This window comes from Scyliorhinus torazame, chromosome 12 (assembly GCF_047496885.1).
Source record: "Scyliorhinus torazame isolate Kashiwa2021f chromosome 12, sScyTor2.1, whole genome shotgun sequence".
NCBI classification, from domain to species: Eukaryota; Metazoa; Chordata; class Chondrichthyes; order Carcharhiniformes; family Scyliorhinidae; genus Scyliorhinus; species Scyliorhinus torazame.
In genome coordinates, this window is record NC_092718.1 from 65,153,129 (window position 1) to 65,174,505 (window position 21,377).

Sequence of the window (21,377 nt, forward strand, 5' to 3'; positions counted from 1 at the left end):
GACACTAACACCCTTGCAGGGAGATTCGCTAGTGCAGCTGTGGAGGGTTGAGGGATGGGAACCTGAAAGGGAGTTCAGAGTGGAGGGATGCAAAACTGGTAACAGGAAGTAGAAAAGTGAAATTAAAAAGGCAGGTGAAGCAAAGGCAAGCACCAAATAGGATGAGAATGAAGAACATTAAAACAGCATGTTAAGGGTAGTCTATATGAATGCATGCAGCATTCATAGCAAGGTAGACGACTTGAAGACACAAATAGAGGTAAATGGTTATGATCTAAATGCCATCACAGCAACATGCTTACAGGGTGACCAAGACTGGGAACTGACTATTCAAGGATACTCATCATTTAGAAAGGAAAAGCTAAAAAGAAAAGGTGGGGTAATGCCGTTAATATAGGGCGAGATCAGTACACGAGAGGATCTTAGATTAAAGGATCAAGATGTAGAATCAGTTTGGATGGAGCTAAGACACAGCAAAGGGCAGCAAACATTGGTGGGAGTTGTTCATAGGCAACCAAACGGTAGTGGTAATGTTGGGCACGGTATAAATCCAGAAATTATGGCTGCATTTAACATGGGAAATTCAGTAATAATGGGTGACTTCAATGTACTTAGACTGGGTAAACCTAATTAGCAGTATCACGGTGGAGGATGAATTCCTGGAGTATGTACATGATGGTTTGAGAACTTGGAATCCAACAAAGGAGGACCAAGCAATTGATAAAGGGAAGGGAGAATATGAATACAAACTGGTGAAAAATATAAAAGCAGACTGTAAAAGTTCCTTTTGGTGTGCAAGAAGATTAGCAAGGTTAAATGTGGGTCCATTACAGGCGGAGACTGGAGAATAAGGAACTGGCAGAGAACCTAAACAGTTATTTTGTAACGTCTTCACGGGAGAAAATACTGATAATCTCCCAGAAACACTCGGGAACCAAGGGATTTGCAAAAATGAGGAATGCAAAGATATTAGTATAAAGAGGTAATACTAAAAAATTATTTGGATTGAAGGTTAATAAATCGTCTGGACCAGATGAGCTGGATCCCTGAGTGTTGAAGAAGGTGGTTATAGAGATAGTGGATGCATTGGTGATTATCTTTCAAAATTCTATAAATTCTGGAAAGGAGCAAATATATCCCTGTTATTTAAGGAGGGAGAGAAAAACAGACACCTAAAAACCTTAGTTTAACATCGGAAGAAGGGAAAATGTTAGAATCTAAGGACGTGATAACTGGATACCTGCAAAATAATGATTATGATTGGGCAACATCACCATGGATTGAGAAAAGAGAAATCATGTCTGACAAACCTGTAGGAGTTTTTTTGAGGATATTACTTGTGGCGTAGATAAAGATGTAACCCGATGGGTATTCATAAAGACACCAGCAAAGCCTGATTGTTAAAAGAGCTAACATTGTATCAGGTGAAGGACTGTGGGAGCAGCAAGGCTGCGAGGGTCTGCGGTGAAGAACCGGCACAGGAGCTGATTGAACAGTGGCTGGCTGTTGCTATGTCTTGAGTAGACAGTGATTGGTCACAGACCCATGTCGTGCTCCTGGGAGAAATACAACACCCTAAGAGAGACACGATTCCCTGAGCATTCGTGACAGTGATTAATTAATGCCTGTCCTGTGAGCATGATCAGTGCCAGCAAGATCAGTATAAGGAGAGACAAAAGGAACTTCTGGTGTGACAACCTGCAGGAACAACCATTCATTAAAAGCAGCACCCTTGGTCTGGGACTCAGAGAGGATATCAGAATCTGCCAAGAGGGAGACTGATCATCTCGCCTCTTAATGGGTGGTATTTAGGTCCAAGCTTTGATTCCTTTTCTGGAACAGAGTTTTGATACCTTGTGTACAGAACGTCTGATACCCATTATAGTGGAGTTTTGATACTTGTGGTAACCTGGTGAGATTGTTGTACGATAATTTGAGAGTTTGAGTCTTTTGTCTGGAACGTTAGTTGACCCAAGTTTGAGGTGCAACAAAGGATAACCAGTGGATGTGGTGTTGTTGGATTGTCAGAAGGCCTTTGTTAAGGTCCGATACAGCACATGGGATTGGAGAGTATATACTGGCATGGATTGAGAATTAGTTAACAGACAGAAAACAGAGTAGGAACAAATGAGTCATTCTCAGGATGGCAGGTTGTGACTACTGGGGTACCGTATGAATCAGTGCTGGGGCCACAGATGTTCACAATCTATTCAAATTTGCTGATGACACAAACTAGGTAAGATGACACAAAACTAGGGAAGATTGTAAGTTGTGGGGAGGATGCAAGGTGGCTTAAAGTGGATTTGGACAGGTTAAGAGAATGGACAAGAATATCACAGATGGAATATAATGCAAGTAAGTATGAACCTATCCACTTTGCTAGAAAAAAACCCAGAAAGGCAGAGTATTTCTTAAATGGTGAGGTTGGGAAGAGTTGATGTTTACAGGGGCCTTGGTGTCATTGTTTATGAGTTACAAAAGGTTAGCATGCAGTTGCATCAAACAATAAGGAAGGAAAATGGGATGTTGATCTTCATCGCAAGGGGATTTGATGTCTTGCTGTAGTTGTATAGTCTTGGTGAGACAGTATGTGGAACAATATGTTCAACTTTACCTCCTTATCTATGCCATAGATGGGAATGCAATGGAGATTCTCCAGACTAACCCCTGGGATGGCTGGATTATTGTACGAGGACAGATTGAAGAAACTGTGATCTCTAGAGTTTCGAATTATGAGATGTCATTGCATTGAAACTTAAAATCTTTCCAGGGTGGATGTGGAAAAGATGTTTCCCCTGGCTGGTGAGCCTAGGACCAGAGGGAAAAGTCTCAGAATAAGGAGCAAGCCATTTAGGACAGAGATGAGGAAGGATTCCTTCATCCAGAGGGTGGTGAATATTTGCAATTCTCTACCCCAGAGGGCTGTGGAAGCTCAGTCTTGGGTAGAATGGGCATTTTCAAGACAGAAATTGATTGGATTGCTGGATACTAATGGCATCAAGGAATATGGGGATAGTGCAGTAAAGTCATGTTTAGGTAGGTGATCAGCCATGATCTAATTGAAATGTGGAGCAGGCCCGATGGGCTGAATGCCTACTCCTGATCTTATGCTCCCATGTACACAAAGGACTTTCCCAAACGTAGGTCCACCACGGCTGCAGTGTATGGAAATAGGCAGTCACTGGCTGCAATGCTACTTGGTGTAAAGTAAATAAAGTCTCCATAGTCCCAGATGACCATAGGCTGCTTTCCCCTTTGAGGGGGAGAGCTGACTGTTGGTGATTTAACCGGAGGATCACCACACCTCAGGCGAGGGGCAAGGTTGAGAAGGCTGGCCTTCTGAATAACCTTTGTGTGGGCCCTCATTCAATATTTTTTTTTTTGCTCCTCAATCCTGTCCTCCCCCAATCAACAGAAAGCAGCAATTGTTCTAATAACGCATACTCCGGTTGCTGGGGGAACATCGGCCACTCCTTTTGTGTGAAGTCCTGTAACTGCATATGCCTAAACTCACTTCCTCTCGGTAACTCAAACCTTTCCCGCAGCTCGTCCAGTACAGCAAGCATATATCTCTTTCTCAGGGCGGCACGATGGTGCAGTGGATAGCACTGCTGCCTCACTGCGCCGAGGTCCCAGGTTCGATCCCGGCTCTGGGTCACTGTCAGTGTGGAGTTTGCACATTCTCCCCATGTTTGTGTGGGTTTCGCCCCCACAACCCAAAGATGTGCAGGCTAGGTGGATTGGCCATGCTAAATTGCCCCTTAATTGGAAAAAATGAATTGGGTACTCTAAATTTAAAAATATATATATATATCTCACTCCAGCCCCACCTCGCTTCACTTCTCATACATCCCATACATCCACCCTTGCCTTAAACCTATGGATCCCACACAGGCATCAACGCTGACTTTTTATCCAACTTAAAATGCCTCCTCAATTGGTTTCATATCCTAATAGTCGACTTCATCACCGGACTCCCAGTAAACTTCCCCAAGGCTATCGGCAATGGGGCCATCACCATGGCAACTCCTCAAACCTAATCCCCCCCCCAAATCATTCAATATCTATTCATATCATCTACAGAGCGTCCATGTTCTCCTTCAGTGCTCTTGTCAGACACTGCAGGACGTAGCAAAGTAAAGGGCTTTACCTTTCAAAGAAGCGTCGAGCTATCAAAAGAAGAATAGCAATCAGGACTGTGACATATAAATGGGAGATCTTGGCATACACATAGCCCTCTCCATCCTCAAGGTCAGCCCAGGTTAGATTTCGGGGAAGCCAGAGGTGATCCCACCAAAACCAGTCACTCAGTGTCTGTAACATCCTGCTGGAAATAAAACAATTAATCAACTTTCCATTATCATACTGTATATTACACCATTAAATAAAACTTACACAATCTGCAAATTCTATTAAATGTTCCTAGCTGACCATGTTTGCTGTAATAAACACAGAGTCCAGGGAACAAAATGATCTGTCTCAGCTCAGTTTAGATACCCTGCTCCATACTCGGGGCACATGGGGAGGGAATTGTTAAAAACTGTCTCCAACCCTGTCACAACAGTTTTGTTTCCAACAACTTCAAAATACTGTCATTAGCATTTACATTTGTTTGTGCAAAGAATTGAGAATTTAGAACGGAGTAATTTTCTAATACTCTTTCTTTAAAATATTTAATTTTAAATGTAAAACAACCTTTTTATAAATATGCTGGGGCCTGTCAATCCATAAATGAGTTAATGAGCTGGCAGTGAAGGGAAATCTGTTTGCCTGAATTTTAGAAAGTATCTGTGGTCGTTGGATTTCAACCCTAGCTTGGTGATGCTATTTTAGACTAGCTGAATCAACAATAGATGGAGCAACACGGTGGTACAGTGATTAGCACTGCCACCTCGGTCTTAACATTATTAATTGACCCTGCTTCCACTGGGCAAGAGAGGTCCAAAGATTCATGAACTTCAGATAAATAAATTCTTCTCATCTCCATCTTAAATATTTTTAAACTGTATCCACTAGTTCTAGCAATACTCCAGATTTGGACAAACAAATGTTTGGTAAGCTGTAACTCTTGGTAATTTTGTTGCAATACCAAAGATTATTCCTCAGAAATCCAAGAACTCTGTTTGTTTTGGGTGTAATCAGTCGAATGTGGAACCTCCATTGAAGATGGACTGCAGGTATGGTTGTGTAGCTACTTGTTGGAGAATCTCATTAAAGTTATCTGTTGGTGAATCATTTTTGTTGGTGATGCGCATGACATCACATTTTTGGTACAAAACGTTTTTTTGCCATTTTTGCAATTCCAGAAGACCATCTCGTTGTGAATTGATATGATCTTGAGTTTCCCCTGCTGCATAAATCATGCAGTCATCAGCAAATAGTCACACTCTGGTTTCTAACTTGTGGGAAGGTTATTTGCCTACATCAGGAAGAGTAAAGGCCACACGGCGGATTGCTGAGGCACACGGGGATGACGGCCGGGATTCTCCCTTTTGGGGACTATGCCCCCACGCCCGCCGGAAAACGGGCGAGAATCACTCTGGACTTTACCTCGAAAGTCCGGGGTGCTCCTCCGTTTTCCAGGTGGCGAGCAGGACTCTGGCGTGTGTCCCACAGCTTTGGCTGCTGGCGGGACCCTGCTGTCCAGACTGAGCGGCCGCACATGCGCACGGCGGCCGCAAGCAGGTCCATGCATGCGCGCAGTGGCCCACTTCGCCGCGGGCGCCGCCAACTTGGCGGAGCCACACAGCGGGCCCGCGCGGAGTAAGGTAGGTCCTCCCAGATCGTGATGGCCCGCTGATCGGTGGCCCCCGATCGCGGGCCTGGCCATTGCTGAGGCCCCCCCCCCGGGAGTCAGATTCCCCCCACCCGGACCGCCAACCCGGGTCCAAGCTCCTGCCGGGTGGTACCAGATGTAAACGATGCTGGCGGGAGTTTGTGCGGTCGCCCGCAGAGAATCGCCGCGAGGGCCTATTTCAGCGGCTCCCCGACCGGCCCAATTTTACAGCCCATTCTCTGACAATCTTCATCACTATCCCCAACTCCTGCAATTTTCGTATCATCCGCAAACCTGCTAATCAAACCCGTTACTTTTTCTTCTAAGTCATTTATATATATTACAAAGAGCAGAGGTCCCAGTACTGATCCCTGCGGAACACCACTAGTTGCAGACCTCCATTCGTAAAAACACCCTTCCACTGCTACCCTCTGCCTTCTATGGCAAAGCCAGTTCTGGATCCATCCAACTAGTGCACTCCTGACCCAATGTGATCTAACCTTTTGCACCAGCCTGCCATGAGGGACCTTATCAAATGCTTCACTAAAGTCCATGTTGACAACATCCACAGCCCTTCCCTCGTTAATGAATGTTGTCACCTCCTCAAAAAATTCAATCAAATTAGTGAGACATGACCTCCCTCGTACAAAACCATGCTGCCTGTTGCTCATAAGACGATTCACTTCCAAATGTGCATAGATCCTATCTCGGAGAACCTTTTCCAACAATTTCACTATCACTGACGTCAAGCTCACTGGCCTATAATTACCCGGATTATCCTTGCAACCCTTCTTAAATAATGGTACAACATTGGCTATCCTCCAATCCTCTGGGATCTCATGGCTATCCTCCAGTTCTCTGGGATCTCACCTGTGGCCACTGAGGACACAAAGATTTCTGTCAGAGGCCCAGAAATGTAATCTCTTGTCTCCCTTAGTAATCTGGGATAGATGCCATCTGGTCCTGGGGACTTGTCTACCTTAATGCTTTTTAACATACCTAACACTTCCTCCCTCGTAATAATGACCTGTTCTAAAGTGTTTACACATCCCTCTGAGACCCCACGAATCAACATGTCCCTCTCCTTTGTGAATGCCATGCAAAACACTCATTAAAGACCTCACCTACTTCCTCTGGTTCTACACATTATTTCCCTCCTTTGTCCTCGAGTGGACTAACTCTTTCTCTCGCTACCCTTGTGTTCCTAATATACATATAAAATGCCTTGGGATTCTCCTTAATCCTGTCTGCCAAGGACATTTTGTTAACTTCCTGCTCTTACACTCTATGCCTCTGCTAATAAAGTAAAGCCTTTATTATTACCATATGCCTTCTTAACCACGGTATCCACCTGCTCGAGCTGATAACTACCAAGTAACATTCAAGCCACAAAACCTTCAGATAATACCCACCTACAACAAGAGGGAATCTAACCATAACCCCTTGAGGTTCAACAGCATTAGTATCACTGAATCCCCCACTATCAACATCCTGGGGGTTATTTTCGACCAAAGACATAAATGATGCAGTTACAAGAGTGGGTCAGACCTAGGAATTATGCAGTAAACAACCCTAACCCTCCTTACTAGGCAGAGCCTGTCCATCATCTACAAAGCACAAGTCAGGAGAATACTCTTTACTTACCTGGGTGAGCAACACTATCCAGGACAAAGCAACCCTTGATCAACATCCATCTACCATCTTAAACGTTCACTCCCTCCACCACTGATGCAATGACAGCAATGTGTACCATCAACAAGATCCACTACAGCAACTCACCAAGATTCCGTTGACAGCACTTTCCAAACCCACAACCACTAACCATCTAGATGGACGAGAGTAGCAGTCACTTGGGGAAGTCCACCACATGGAAGTTGCCCTCCAAGCCACACATCATCCTGACCTGCAGCAATATTACTGTTCCTTCATTGTCCCTGCACAGGTTCTTTGAACTTCCGGACTAATAGCACTGTGGGTGGACCTACACCAGGCGGTCTGCAGAGGCTCAAGAAGGCAGCTCACCACCATCGCCTCTCAAGGGCAATTAGAGATGGGCAATAAATGCTGAACAAATTCCAGTGGTGTTCACTCCCCACGAAAACACATACAGCAGTTGTGAGAAATATCAAAGTCACCAAACGCACTTGCATTTGAACTTTGATTTGTGGTTTAGATCTTAAAATAACCACAACTAAATCAATTATGAGTAAGACAAATAAATTCCAAATCCAATCGGAAAGCAAACAACAGGTACCATGCTGGGCAGAATCCAGTGGTCAGGTTAAACACAAGCCCAAAACCTCAAGGAGGATTGGGGCGTAGCCACACAGAAACTGTGTCTCGCTGGGCCACATTCTCACCATGGAGCTCATGACCAAATGTTGAACTTTTACGTTATTCCACCCAAGCTGCTTTTTGAGGGCCGCGGGTCTCCCTTAAATACGAAATGAGGTCAGAGTTTAAGTGAGGCACAATTACAGATCAATTCTAAACTGCTGCTCGAGGAGCTTCCATAGGATGTGGTAGGGGTGGTTGTGGGGGAGGGGCTACAGAAAAGGATGATGTTTTTGGAGGGTGGGGGCACCCGCAGTCAGGATTGTTGAGAAATCAGCCTAGGTGAAGAATTATGTGCCCACTCTCTTAGTCCTTGGCTCTCCACACACTCATAACTGGGTGTTTGAACCACACAGCCGTCTACTGGATTCTTTAGTCAAACACCTGCCCTGTACCAGCTGCTGGCTCGAGAAAACTGCACAGAATCTATCGTGGCCGCAGCCTGGATGAATCACCTGAAAATACACCCTTTGACTGGAGATTGTTGGAGAGCGCCTTGGAGATTCTGGGTAGAGAGAGAAGAGCAGGAAAAGGACTGAGCCTTCAGTGTCATCCCCCATTTTCATTCTTTGCTTACCGAGTTATGTGGAGAGGCTGGACATGGAGTTTAGCTAGAGTAAATAAGGAGAAACAGTTCCCACTGTGCCGAGAGGAATGGTAAACACGAAACACAAAGTTTCAATTACTGGCAAAGGAACCAGAGACGAGGTGAAGTGTTTTTTTTAAACTAGGTGAATAATGACATCCTGCGTGACTGTGACAAAGGTAAACTATCATTTCTCGATCTGTCTGCAGACTTTGACAGTTTTACCACACAATCCTCAAACTTCTCTCCACTGTTTCCAGCTGGGTGGGACTGCCCTCACCTGGGTCCACTCTTTTCTATCTGTAGCCAGAGAATCATCTGCAATGGCGTCTCTTACTGTTCCCTCACTTTCACCTCTGATATCCCCCCCCTCTGATATCGCCCCCTCCCTCCTATCATGCCCCTTGGTTGCCCCCAGAAAAGACAGTGTCCATATCTTTTTAAGCTTCCATGCCCATCCCTAATTACCCTTGAGTGTCTCACTTTCTGAGGGCATTTAACAGTCAACCACATTGCTGTGGGCCTGGAGTCACATGTCGGCCAGACCATGTAGTGAACCAGACGGTTTGTGGTCATCATTCGAGTTTTAATTCCAGATTTTTATTGAATTCAAAATACACCATCCGCCGTGGTGGGATTTGAACCCGGGTCCCGAGATCATTACCCTGAATTTTTCATCCAGTGAAAATACCATTACACCACTGCCTCCCCTAGTTCTCACATGTACGCTGACAACGTCTCATTCAACCTCCCCATCGCCCCTCGCCACTGTTAATCATCACTGATGTAAAATTGACCAGCTTGCAGTTACTAGGACAACTATTTATCAAATAAAGGTGCGACATTTGCCACACTCCAATCCTCTTGCACTGCCCCCTCTACACCCCCTCCCCCACATATATAGGGAATTTTGGGAAATTCTGACAAGCCCTTCCACCACCATCTCCATCCCCATGCAAGTCATCTGGACCAGGTGACTTATCCTCTCTAAGCATGGCCAGTCCCTCCAGTACAATCTGTCAATTTTCACTCACACCACAATCTCCATTTCTACCAATATTTTTTTAGCATCCCTTAGTAAATATAAATAGGAAGTACTCACAAAGTATTTTATCTTTGCCCTGCGACTCAAAGAAAATATTACTTTCCTTGTCCCTAATAGAACCCACCCTGCGTTTTACTGCTCACTTATTATTTTCACACTGGAAGAAGAGTTTGAGGTTCCTTTTTATGCTAACTGCCATTCTAACTCATAATTTATCTTTGCCCGTCTCATTTTGCCTCTCAATTTGTTGTATTCAGCCTGGTGCTTGCTTGAGGAATTCTCACATCAGGTGCAACATACACCCTCTTTTGTTTGTGGGGGGCGGGAGTGTTTAATCATATTCTCTATCTTCTTCATCATCCCCCTTGGAATGTACCTAGCAAGCCTTGCCTATTGTTTCTGTACAGTTTTTACCATCAATCTGTTCCCCCCATTTTACACTGGCTGAATCTCCTCTCATCCCCTCAAAGTTAACTCTTTTCCAATTTAGAGAGTCTATTTTAGATTGTTCATTATTACTAATCTAAATGTTTTGATACAATGATCACTCTTACCCAAATGTTCTCCCACCGCAATTGGGCCCACCTCAATCCCCAAGAACAAAGGACTTTGAAACAGCTTATCTGTGTGGTCTCAACTACACTTTCCTGTCTGCCCCCACCACCCCCACCCCATAACCCTCGACTCCCTTTGTCTAACAAAAATCTGTCTGACTCAGCTTTGAATAAATTCAGTGGCCCGACCTCCGCTGCTTTCTGGGGAAGAGAATTCCACAGACCAACACCCCTTGGAGAAAAAAAATTCTCAACTTAAAGGGAGACCTCTTATTTTTAAACAGGGTCCCCTAGTTCCAGTCTCTCCCCCAAGAGGAAACATCCCCTCAACATCCATGCTGTCAAAGTCCCCTCAGGATCTTGTCTATTTCAAGACGTTCACCACTCATTCTTCCAAACTCCGATGGATAGAGGCCCAACCTAACCAACCTTTTTTCATAAGCCAACCCCGTCATCCCAGGAATCAGTTAATTGAAAGGTTATCGGGGGTAGGCTAGGAGGTGGGGCTGGGATTCCAATCAGATCAACCATGGTCTTATTGAATGGCGGAGCAGGCTCGAGGGGCTAAGTGGCCCAGTATTCCAGATTCTAGGACTGAGAATATACTGATTAACGAAGCTCTCCAGCATCATTTTAGAAAATTTGTTATAGCTCTGAACAACATTCACTGCAGATTTTCTCCTCTCTCTCTTTATTTGATGGCCTCCAGAATACCTGCAGTTATGCAGGTATATCTTTTTTTTACTTCATAGCTCTAATCAAATGGACCTTGCCCCTTTTCAAGGACATGCTCCCTTTCCAACACTACATTGTCGTCCCAAATCAGTATTGCCACCTCACCTCCCTTTTATCCTTCTCTATCTTTTCTGAACACCCTGTCCCCATAAATATTAAGCATCCGGTCCTCACTATTTTAAGCCGTGTTTCTGTTATGCTACTACATTGTATTCTCACTGCTTTTTGTGCTTGTTGTTTACAAACATTATTCGCCACACGTTGTATGTTTATGTACATGCATTCTAAACCTGTCTTTGTATTCCTTCTCGTCTTTCTGAGCCTGTTCCTAATATGGAACTACTTCCTTCTCCAGAACTATGCACTTTATTTTTCAACTTCTGAATGCTGGCACCTATCCCTTGCCAACCCTCCCCAACATACACCATAGAACGTAGAGTCCCTACAGTGCAGAAGGAGGCCATTCGGCCCATTCAATCTGCACCGACCCCCCGAAAGAGTACCCTACTTAGGCCCTCTCCCCCACCCTGTCCCCATAACTCCACCTAACCTGCACATCTTTGGACTAAGGGAGAAAACCGGAGCACCCAGAGGAAACCCACACAAACACGGGGAGAAAGTGCAAACTCCACACAGTCACCCAAGATCGGAATTGAACCTGGGTCCCTGGCGCTGTGAAACTGCAGTGCTACCCACTGTGCCACCGCCCTGCCTTCCTTCAAGGTGTCATCACTGTGCCAAGACGCTGGATTCCAGTTTGCAGCTTGTGTTACTCTGGTTATAGATGAGAAAGGGATGACCTAATTAAGATATTTAAAATCATTAAAGAACTTGATCAGGTAAGTAGAGAGAAAGTATTCCTCTGGTACAAGAGTCCATAACGAGGGGCACAGCCTTAAAATGAGAACGATACATTCTGGGGGATGTTGTGAAGTATTCCTGCACAGTGTAGTGGAAATTTAGAACCCCCCCAGGAAAATGCTATAGAGGCTGGGGCATCGATCAGTTGAAAATCTCAAACCTGAAATGTATAGATTATTGTTAAGCTGGAGCATTTAGAGTTACAGGACCAAGGTGTGTGGATGGAGTTGTTACAGGTAAAGCTAACGGAGGAACAAGCCAGATGGGCTGAATGGCCTCCTCCTGTTCCTAAGGCACAGCTGAGAGGTGCCATGAGGCTGTACCCCTCGATGTCAGGGTCACACGCACAATGGGCCTCTTTCTGTGTTCTAAAGCTCTATGACAGGGTTCACATGAGTAAGAGGTAAACTCTGGGACTGATATCAGGAGCTGCTTCTTCAGAACAGCCAGGGGACAATGTGAGTGGAGAGTCCTCCTCCCTTCTATAAAGTCAGACGGGTTGGAGGGAGGGGGCTAAGGAAAAACCATTGCGATCTGGATGATCTTATCACGAAATGTTTACACTGATCCCAAAATACTGAGGATATACTGCTGGGATCACTTCAGAAACAACCTCAGAATGTTTGATCTCCAATCTACAGTGATCTGAAAATGAAAATCGCTTAGCAGCATGTTTAACATTCAGAGGCAGCACAGTGGTTAGCACCACTGCCTCACAACTCCAGGGTCCTGGGTTCAATTCCAGCCCCGGGTGACTGTGTGGAGTTTGCACTTTCTTCCCGTGTCTGTGTGGGTTTCCTCTCTCAGTCCAAAAATGTGCAGGTTAGGTGGATTGGCCACGCTAAATTGCCCCTTAGTGTTCAAAAGGTTAGGTCAGGTTGCTGGGTTTACTGGCATAGGGTGGAGGCATGGTCTTAGGTAGGGTGCTCTTTCAAAGGGCTGGTGCTGACTGGTTGAGCCGAATGGGCTCCTTCTGCACTGTAAATTCTATATTCCTAACTGTTCAGGATAATCAGGTCTAAATGATCAGAAATGAAGCTGAGTTTAAATGCATTAAAGTGCATCCAATTTCCGAGTCCAGCTGTTTACCTACTGCTGTAATATTGCCCACAATTATTATGAAACCCAGGCTGACTGCCACACATTCCGACAGAAGCTATCGATGCTAGGAATGTTCCGGCACGCACTCATAAACACGTTTCCCCATAGCCTGGAAACCGGTTCCCCTGGTTAAACGAGGAGATTAAGCTTAACCCGCCTCCTCATGAGGTTTATCCGACCTGTAGGTGAAACTACTCCAGGGGGAGGGGGACAGATCACCCTCAACAATGAATACACTGGGAGGGTGGCTACTGTCACTGGAAAATGTCCCAGGGTCCTGATCAGTTGCCCGGGTGGTCCAGCAGGTCCCCTCTGAACAGAATACGTGCTTGCCACAGGATCCCGCCACTAATGCCCAGAGCGGACGGTAGGTTCGGCGGCACTCCTCTGTCGCTAAAGTCTGTCCACAAGTCAAGCCAGTCCCCACCTGTGGGCTGCCTTACTTCCTATATAACCTGCTGGCTCCTCACACCTTCCTGCCACATCCACTCTTGTTCAATCATCGCCTCATTCCCTATAGTAATTTAAACCGTCCCCACACCCTGAAATTAAAGACACCTTTTGAGAATCTCTCACCTAGGCGGGGCAGAAGTGAATGTGAAGCAATTCTCTGCATTAACAAATTGAGTCTTGAATTCCAGTCACATTGCTGGGGGTAAACGTGCCATTCAATTGCTGGGCTCCACACAGTGACACCCAGCAAATTCACTATAAACTGATATGGATGTGCTTTTTAAGATTGGGAATACAAAACAAAAACGACACTTGCAGCTCACCTTTCAAACGTAGCGTTCAGAATGCTTTAACCCAGGGGTGGCAGCAGTGGTGTGTCTGAACACTGATTATCCGGACCCGGCTTCTCACATGGGTACAGCCCAGGGAGCTGGGTTGAAGGTCCCTGAGTTCAGGCCTTCACTCTGTTAATGCTCACTCACTAAACTGACGCGTTACCCTGAACAATAGCTTTAGGGCGTCCTGCCCCACAATGGACACAATGCGCTTTAAGGAAAGTGAGCTTGAAGAATCATGGGATTTTTACAATCAACCTGTAAGAGTTGCTGCCACAGGGGCGGGGCCTGCTGCCAATCAGACACAGTCACTGAAAGGATTGGGAAAGATGTGAGGTGCGTGCAGAATTCTGTGAAGTAAATGTAGGATTATCATTGCTAATGTGGCTGAGATAACACAGGATTCCTGGGACTGAGATCGAGACAAGATTCAGAATAATAATAATCTTTATTAGTGTCACCAGTAGGCTTACATTAACACTGCAATGAAGTTACTGTGAAAGTTCCTTAGTCGCCACACTGAGGGAGAATTTAGAATGTCCCATGGGAATGGCACTGGGAACACAAGATGGCTGCTACTAGGCACAGAGGCATCTGAGTCGTTTCGGTCTGAAGAAGTTATATTTGCCTCGAAACATTAACCCTGTTTCTCTCTCTTCACAGACCTATTGAGATTTTCCAGCACTTGGTTTTTAGTTTAGATTTCTGCCATCTGCAGGATTTTTGCTGTTACTCTTATGTTCGACTTTGTTGTCCTTGTCTGTTCTTACCTAACTCTGTTGTGGCTGATATTTCCCAATTGTTCTGCGACTTTCACAACAGTTATTGATCCAAACACTAAATGAAGCAATGTCTATTACCCAGTTGGAACCAGTCCTAATGAAAACTCATTGATTGCCTTTATTCCAGTCTATGGTGGGTTGATTGAAACCATCCAGTCTTAACGTCCTGTGGATCTTGCATTTCTCTCTGAAATGTCTGCAGATGTCCAAATTTGCACTGCTCCACTAATTGATGACCTGTAACGCATGACCTGCACCATTCATATTTGTTAACTCCATCCATTTAGATTCTGTCTGAATGCAATTCCTTCCCTCCATCCCGCAACATTGTATTTTGGAACTGCGGTAGAATCCTTCACTGGCCTTTGACCCAATAAGTTTTTAAAATCTCACTGAATACCCTTTCTCATCACCATTTCCGCCAATCCAATTTGATAGCTTCATTGTCGCCATCTAGTCTCAGACCTTTCCCACTGTGGTATGTTAATCCATTTACACTTTATGGATATTGAGCCATTAGGGTTCAGATGAAAATGGTACATCTGTTTCTTCAAGAACCCCCCATGTTCAAAGAATGCAAATACTTCTCTTTTTTTATTCCTTCATGAGACGTGGACTTCGCAGGCTGTGCCAGCCTATATTGCCCATCCCTAATTACCCTTGAGGGGGCAGTAAGAGTCAACCACATTGGTCTGGAGTCACATGTCGGCCAGACGAGGGAAGGACAGCAGAATTCCTTCCCTGAAGGACATTACTGAAGCAGATGGGTTTTCATGACAATCGACAATGGTTTCATGGTCATCATTAGACATTAATTCCAGATTTTTTGATGAAATTCAAATTTCACCATCTGCAGTGGTGGGATTTGCCTGGGTCCCCAGAGCATTACTCTGGGTCTCTGGTTTACTAGTTCATTGACAATACCACTATGCCACTGCCTCCACCCCCCCCCCCCCCCTCCACCACCACCACCACCCGCCCCCCCCAGCTCTGCATTGGTTTTCCTTCAGGTCCTGTTTTCCAATCTGGTGTCGAACACCATTGACTCCTTCTGCACCAACTCAAATGTACAACTATCTATGCCATTGCTCCTTGCACCGACCCAGTTTGCTCTCACACTGGTTCTACTACATGTTCAGCACTGGAGCAGCATTGTGGTTAGCACTGCTGCCTTACAGCGCCAGGGACCCGGGTTCAATTCCAGCCTTGGCTGACTGTGGGATTTGCACGTTCTCCCCATGTCTGTGGGTTTCCTCCAGGTGCTCTGATTTCCTCCCACTGTCCAAAGCTGTGCAGGTTAGGTGGACTGGCCGTGATAAATTGTCCCTTAGTGTCCAAAGATGTGGTTCGTTGGGGTTACAGAGATAGGGTGGGGGAATGGGCATAGGTAGGGTGCTCCTTCAGTGGGTTAGTGCAGACCCGATGGGCCAAATGGCCTCCTTTTTCACCGTAGAAACACCATGGTTAATAATATAGAAAAGATCACAAATAGGCCATGAATTAAACCATGTCACAAAATGGTTCAGTGCAATCAACAAGAAACTGGAGAATGACGACTGACATAGAACATAGAACAGTACAGCACAGTACTTCGGCCCACAATGTTGTGCCGACCACTTATCCTAATCTAAGAGCGAAAACAGCGCGGGAGCAGAGAGAGCCGGGACAGCGAAAACAGCGCCAGAGGAGAGAGCCGGGAGATTTTAAAAGCGCGGGAGGAGAGAGCCGGGACTGCGGAAACAGCGCGGGAGCAGAGAGAGCCGGGACAGCGAAAACAGCGCCGGAGGAGAGAGCCGGGAGATTTTAAAAGCGCGGGAAGAGAGAGCCTGGACAGCGAAAACAGCGTGAGCGGAGAGAGATCCGGGACAGCGAAAACAGCGCGGGAGGAGAGAGCCGGGAGATTTAAAAAGCGCGGGAGGAGAGAGGCCGGACAGTACTGGGAGAGGTGAGTGCACAAAAGGTGTGGCAGGAGTGCCTTTCGTCACGGAGTGCTGATTGGAAGAGAGTGCATCTGAGTTTAGGTGAGTGACTGAGTTCGGGTGAGTGGCGAGAGAGGGCTGTGTTTTTGTTGGTGTTCGGGTTTATCCTTCAGGTTCTATAAAGACATTTTTTTAAAAAAATATTTAAATTAATTAACTAGTTGAATATGGCTGGACAGGTGATGTGCTGTTGCTGTATAGAATTTACAGTGCAGAAGGAGGCCATTCAGCCCATCGAGTCTGCACCGGCTCTTGGAAAGAGCACCCTACCCAAGGTCAACACCGCACCCTATCCCCATAACCCAGTAACCCCACCCACCACTAAGGGCAATTTTGGACACTAAGGGCAATTTATCATGGCCAATCCACCTAACCTGCACATCTTTGGACTGTGGGAGGAAACCGGAGCACCCGGAGGAAACCCACGCACACACGGGGAGGATGTGCAGACTCCGCACAGACAGTGACCCAAGCCAGAATCGAACCTGGGACCCTGGCGCTGTGAAGCAATTGTGCTATCCACAAGGCTACCGTGCTGCCGATGATGGAACTGGTGGATCCCATTGAGACCGTCAGTGACCACATCTGCAGCAAGTGTTGGCTGCTCGAGGAATTTCGGCTCAGAATTGATGAGCTGGAGACCGAGCTGCACACACTGCGGCACATCAGGGAGGGGGAACATTACCTGGACACTTTGTTTCAGGAGGCAGTCACACCCGGTAGAATAAGTTCTGTTAATTCGGACAGTGGTCAGGGACAGAGTGGTGTGACTGAAGGGGAGGCAGGTAGGGGGATCCTGAGTTTAGGAGTTGAGGAGCCTCAGCCCTTGACCTTGCCCAACAGGTATGAGTTACTTGCTCCCTGTGTGGATGAGGAAGAGGGCTGTAGGGAGGATGCGTTGACTGACCACTGCACCGTGGTACAGGAAGCCATTCAAGAGGGGGAGCAAAAAGACAAGTGGTAGTTGTAGGGGATTCTATAATTAGGGGGATTGATGGCATCCTTTGTAAGCCAGATCGAGAGTCCCGCATGGTATGTTGCCTGCCCGGTGCCAGGGTGAGGGACATCTCTGATCAGCTTGAAAGGATTTTGGAGAGGGAGGGGGAGGATCCAGTTGTTGTGGTCCACGTTGGGACTAACAACATAGGTAAGACTAGGAAAGAGGACCTATTTGGGGATTATCAAACACTAGGGACTAAATTAAAGAGCAGGTCCTCCAGGGTTATAATCTCTGGATTACTACCCGAGCCACGTGCCAATTGGCATAGGGTTGAGAAAATTAGAGACGTTAACACGTGGCTAAAGGAGTGGTGCGGGAAAGAGCGATTCCATTTCATGGGGCATTGGCATCAGTACTGGGGCAGGAGGGACCTGTACCGTTGGGACGGTCTTCACCTGAACCATTCTGGGACCAGTGTTCTAGCGAATAGGATAAATAGGTTGGTCACAAGGACTTTAAACTAACAAGTTGGGGGGAAGGGAAGTGTAAAGTTATGGACAGGATAATGGTTAATGGAGATCAAGGCAGCAGGTTACGTGACAGGTTATTATGTAGAGATATGGGTTCAAAGACAAGGAAAATTAGGAGAAAGGGTAAAAGGAAAAATAAATTGCGAAAAGTTACTGATCAAGGTGTTAGGATTCATAACAAAGACATAAAAAACAGCATAAGTGTACTTTACCTGAATGCTTGTAGTATACGAAATAAGGTAAATGAGTTGATGGCGCAAATCATCATGAATGACTATGATTTAGTGGCCATTACTGAAACATGGTTAAAAGATGGTCACAACTGGGAGTTAAATATCCAAGGGTATCAGACTATACGAAAGGATAGAATGGACGGTAAGGGCGGTGGTGTAGCTTTGTTGTTTAAGGATGGCATCCGGGCAATAGTAAGGGATGATATTGGTGCTATGGAGGACAAGGTTGAATCAATTTGGGTGGAAATCAGGAATAGTAAGGCGAAAAGGTCACTGATAGGAGTAGTCTATAGGTCACCAAATAGTAACAGGATGGTAGGGCAGGCAATAAGCAAAGAAATAACGGATGCATGTAGAAATGGTACAGCGGTTATCATGGGAGATTTTAATCTGCATATCGATTGGTTTAACCAGGTTGGGAAAGGCAGCCTTGAGGAGGAGTTTATAGAATGTGCCCAGGATAATTTCCTGGAACAGTATGTAATGGAACCTACAAGGGAACAAGCGGTCCTAGATCTGGTCCTGTGTAATGAGGCAGGATTGATTAATGATCTCCTAGTTCGGGATCCTCTTGGAAGGAGCGACCACAATATGGTGGAATTTAAAATACAGTTGGAGGATGACAAGGTAAAATCAAACACTAGTGTTTTGTGCTTAAATAAAGGCGATTACAATGGGATGAGAGAAGAACTAGCTAAGGTAGACTGGGAGCAAAGACTTTATGGTTAAACAGTTGAGGAACAGTGGAAAACCTGCCAAGCGATTTTTCACAGAGCTCAGCAAAGGTTTATACCAACAAAAAGGAAGGATGGTAGAAAGAGGGAAATTCAAATTGAAGGAAAAAACATACAAAGTGGCAAAAATTAGTGGGAGACTAGAGGACTGGGAAGTCTTTAGGGGACAACAGAAAGCTACTAAAAAAGCTATAAAGAAGAGTAAGGTAGACTATGAAAGTAAACTGGCTCAGAACATAAAAGCAGATAGTAAAAGCTTCTACAAATATATAAGACAAAAAAGAGTGGCTAAGGTAAATATTGGTCCTTTGGAAGATGAGAAGGGAGATTTAATAATAGGAGACGGGGAAATGGCTGAGGAGCTGAACAGGTTTTCTGGGTCAGTCTTTACAGTGGAGGACACAAATAACATGCCAGTGACTGATGGAAATAAGGATATGATAGGTGAGGACCTTGAGATGATTGTAATCACTAAGGAGGCAGTATTGGGCAAGCTAATGGGGCTAAAGGTAGACAAGTCTCCTGGCCCTGATGCGATTCATCCCAGAGTGTTAAAAGAGATGGCTAGGGAAATTGTAAACGCACTAGTGATAATTTATCAAAATTCACTAGACTCTGGGGTGGTCCAGAGGATTGGAAAGTAGCAAACGTGACACCACTGTTTAAAAAAGGAGGGCGGCAGAAAGCGGGTAATTATAGGCCGGTAAGCTTAACTTCGGTTGTAGGGAAAATGCTGGAATCTATCATTAAGGAGGAAATAGCGGGGCACCTGGAGGGAAATTGTCCCATTGGGCAGACGCAGCATGGGTTCACAAAGGGTGGGTCGTGTCTGACTAATTTGGTAGAATTTTTTGAGGACGTTACCAGTGCAGTAGATAACGGGGAGCCAATGGATGTGGTATATCTGAATTTCCAGAAAGCTTTTGACAAGGTGCCACACAAAAGGTTGCTGCATAAACTAAAGATACATGGCATTGAGGGTAAAGTGGTAGCATGGTAGAGGATTGGTTAACTAACAGAAAGCAGAGAGTGGGGATAAATGGGTGTTTCTCTGGTTGGCAACCTGTAACTAGTGGGGTCCCTCAAGGATCAATGTTGGGCCCGCAGTTGTTCACAATTTACATAGACGATTTGAAGTTGGGGACCAAGTGCAATGTGTCAAAGTTTGCAGACGACATTAAGATGAGTGGTAAAGCAAAAAGGGCAGAGGATACCGGAGGTCTGCAGAAGGATTTGGATAGGTTAGGTGAATGGGCTAGGGTCTGGCAGATGGAATTCAATGTTGCCAAGTGTGAGGCTATCCATTTTGGGAGGAATAACAGCAGAATGGATTATTATTTAAACGGTAAGATGTTAAAACATGCTGCTGTGCAGAGGGACCTGGGTGTGCTGGTGCACGAGTCGCAAAAAGTTGGTGTGCAGGTGCAACAGGTGATTAAGAAGGCTAATCGAGTTTTGTCTTTCATTGCTAGAGGGATGAGTTCAAGACTAGTGAAGTTATGCTGCAATTGTATAGGTGTTGGTGAGGCCGCATCTGGAGTATTGTGTTCAGTTTTGGTCTCCTTACCTGAGAAAGGACATATTGGCACTGGAGGGAGTGCAGAGGAGATTCACTAGGTTGATCACAGAGTTGAGGGGATTAGATTATGACGAGAAGTTGAGTAGACTGGGACTGTACTGATTGGAGTTTAGAAGGATGCGGGGGGATCTTATTGAGACATATAAAATTATGAAGGGAATAGATAGGATAGATGCGGGCAGGTTGTTTCCACTGGTCGGGGAAAGCAGAACTAGGGGGCATAGCCTCAAAATAAGGGGAGGTAGATTTAGGACGGAGTGTAGGAGGAACTTCTTCACCAAAGGGTTGTGAATCTCTGGAATTCCTTGCCCAGTGAAGCAGTTGAGGCTCCTTCTTTAAACGTTTTTAAGAAAAAGATAGATGCCTTTCTAAAGAATAAAGGGATTCGGGGATATGGTGTACGAGCCGGAGAGTGGAGCTGAGTCCACAAAGATCAGCCATGATCTCATTAAATGGCGGAGCAGGCTGGAGGGGCCAGATGGCCTACTCCTGTTGCTAGTTCTTATTATCTTATGTTCTTATGTAAGATCAACCTAACTTACATCCCTTCAATTTACTGCTGTCCATGTGCCTGTCCAAGAGTCGCTTAAATGTCCCGAATGACTCTGACTCTACCACCTCCGCTGGCAGTTCATTCCACGAACCCACCACTCTGTGTAAAGACCCTGACATCTCCCCTATACCTTCCTTTAATCACCTTAAAATTATGTCCCTTTGTGACAGCCATCTCCGCCCTGGGGAAGAGTCTCTGGCTATCCACTTTATCCATGCCTCTCATCATCTTGCACACCTCTATCATGTCACCTCTCTTCCTTCTTTG

At 45.6% G+C, this 21,377-nt stretch overlaps 1 protein-coding gene across 2 annotated transcripts in view; it reads right to left on the reverse strand.

Annotated features, from left to right (window-relative positions):
- The window catches only part of cers3a (ceramide synthase 3a), a 127,256-nt gene extending 113,253 nt beyond the window's left edge, over nucleotides 1–14,003 (reverse strand). Inside the window, exons 1-2 of one of the 2 annotated variants that reach the window (XM_072468798.1) lie at nucleotides 13,769–14,003; nucleotides 4,151–4,324 (exon numbers count right to left, since the gene is read on the reverse strand). In XM_072468798.1, the coding sequence (XP_072324899.1) occupies nucleotides 4,151–4,323 (173 nt within the window). In that variant the 5' untranslated portion in view covers nucleotide 4,324; nucleotides 13,769–14,003. Of the gene's footprint in view, nucleotides 1–4,150; nucleotides 4,328–13,768 lie in introns of both variants that reach the window. The other variant, XM_072468797.1, reaches the window with a different exon arrangement.
- Nucleotides 14,004–21,377: the final 7,374 nt, after the last annotated feature.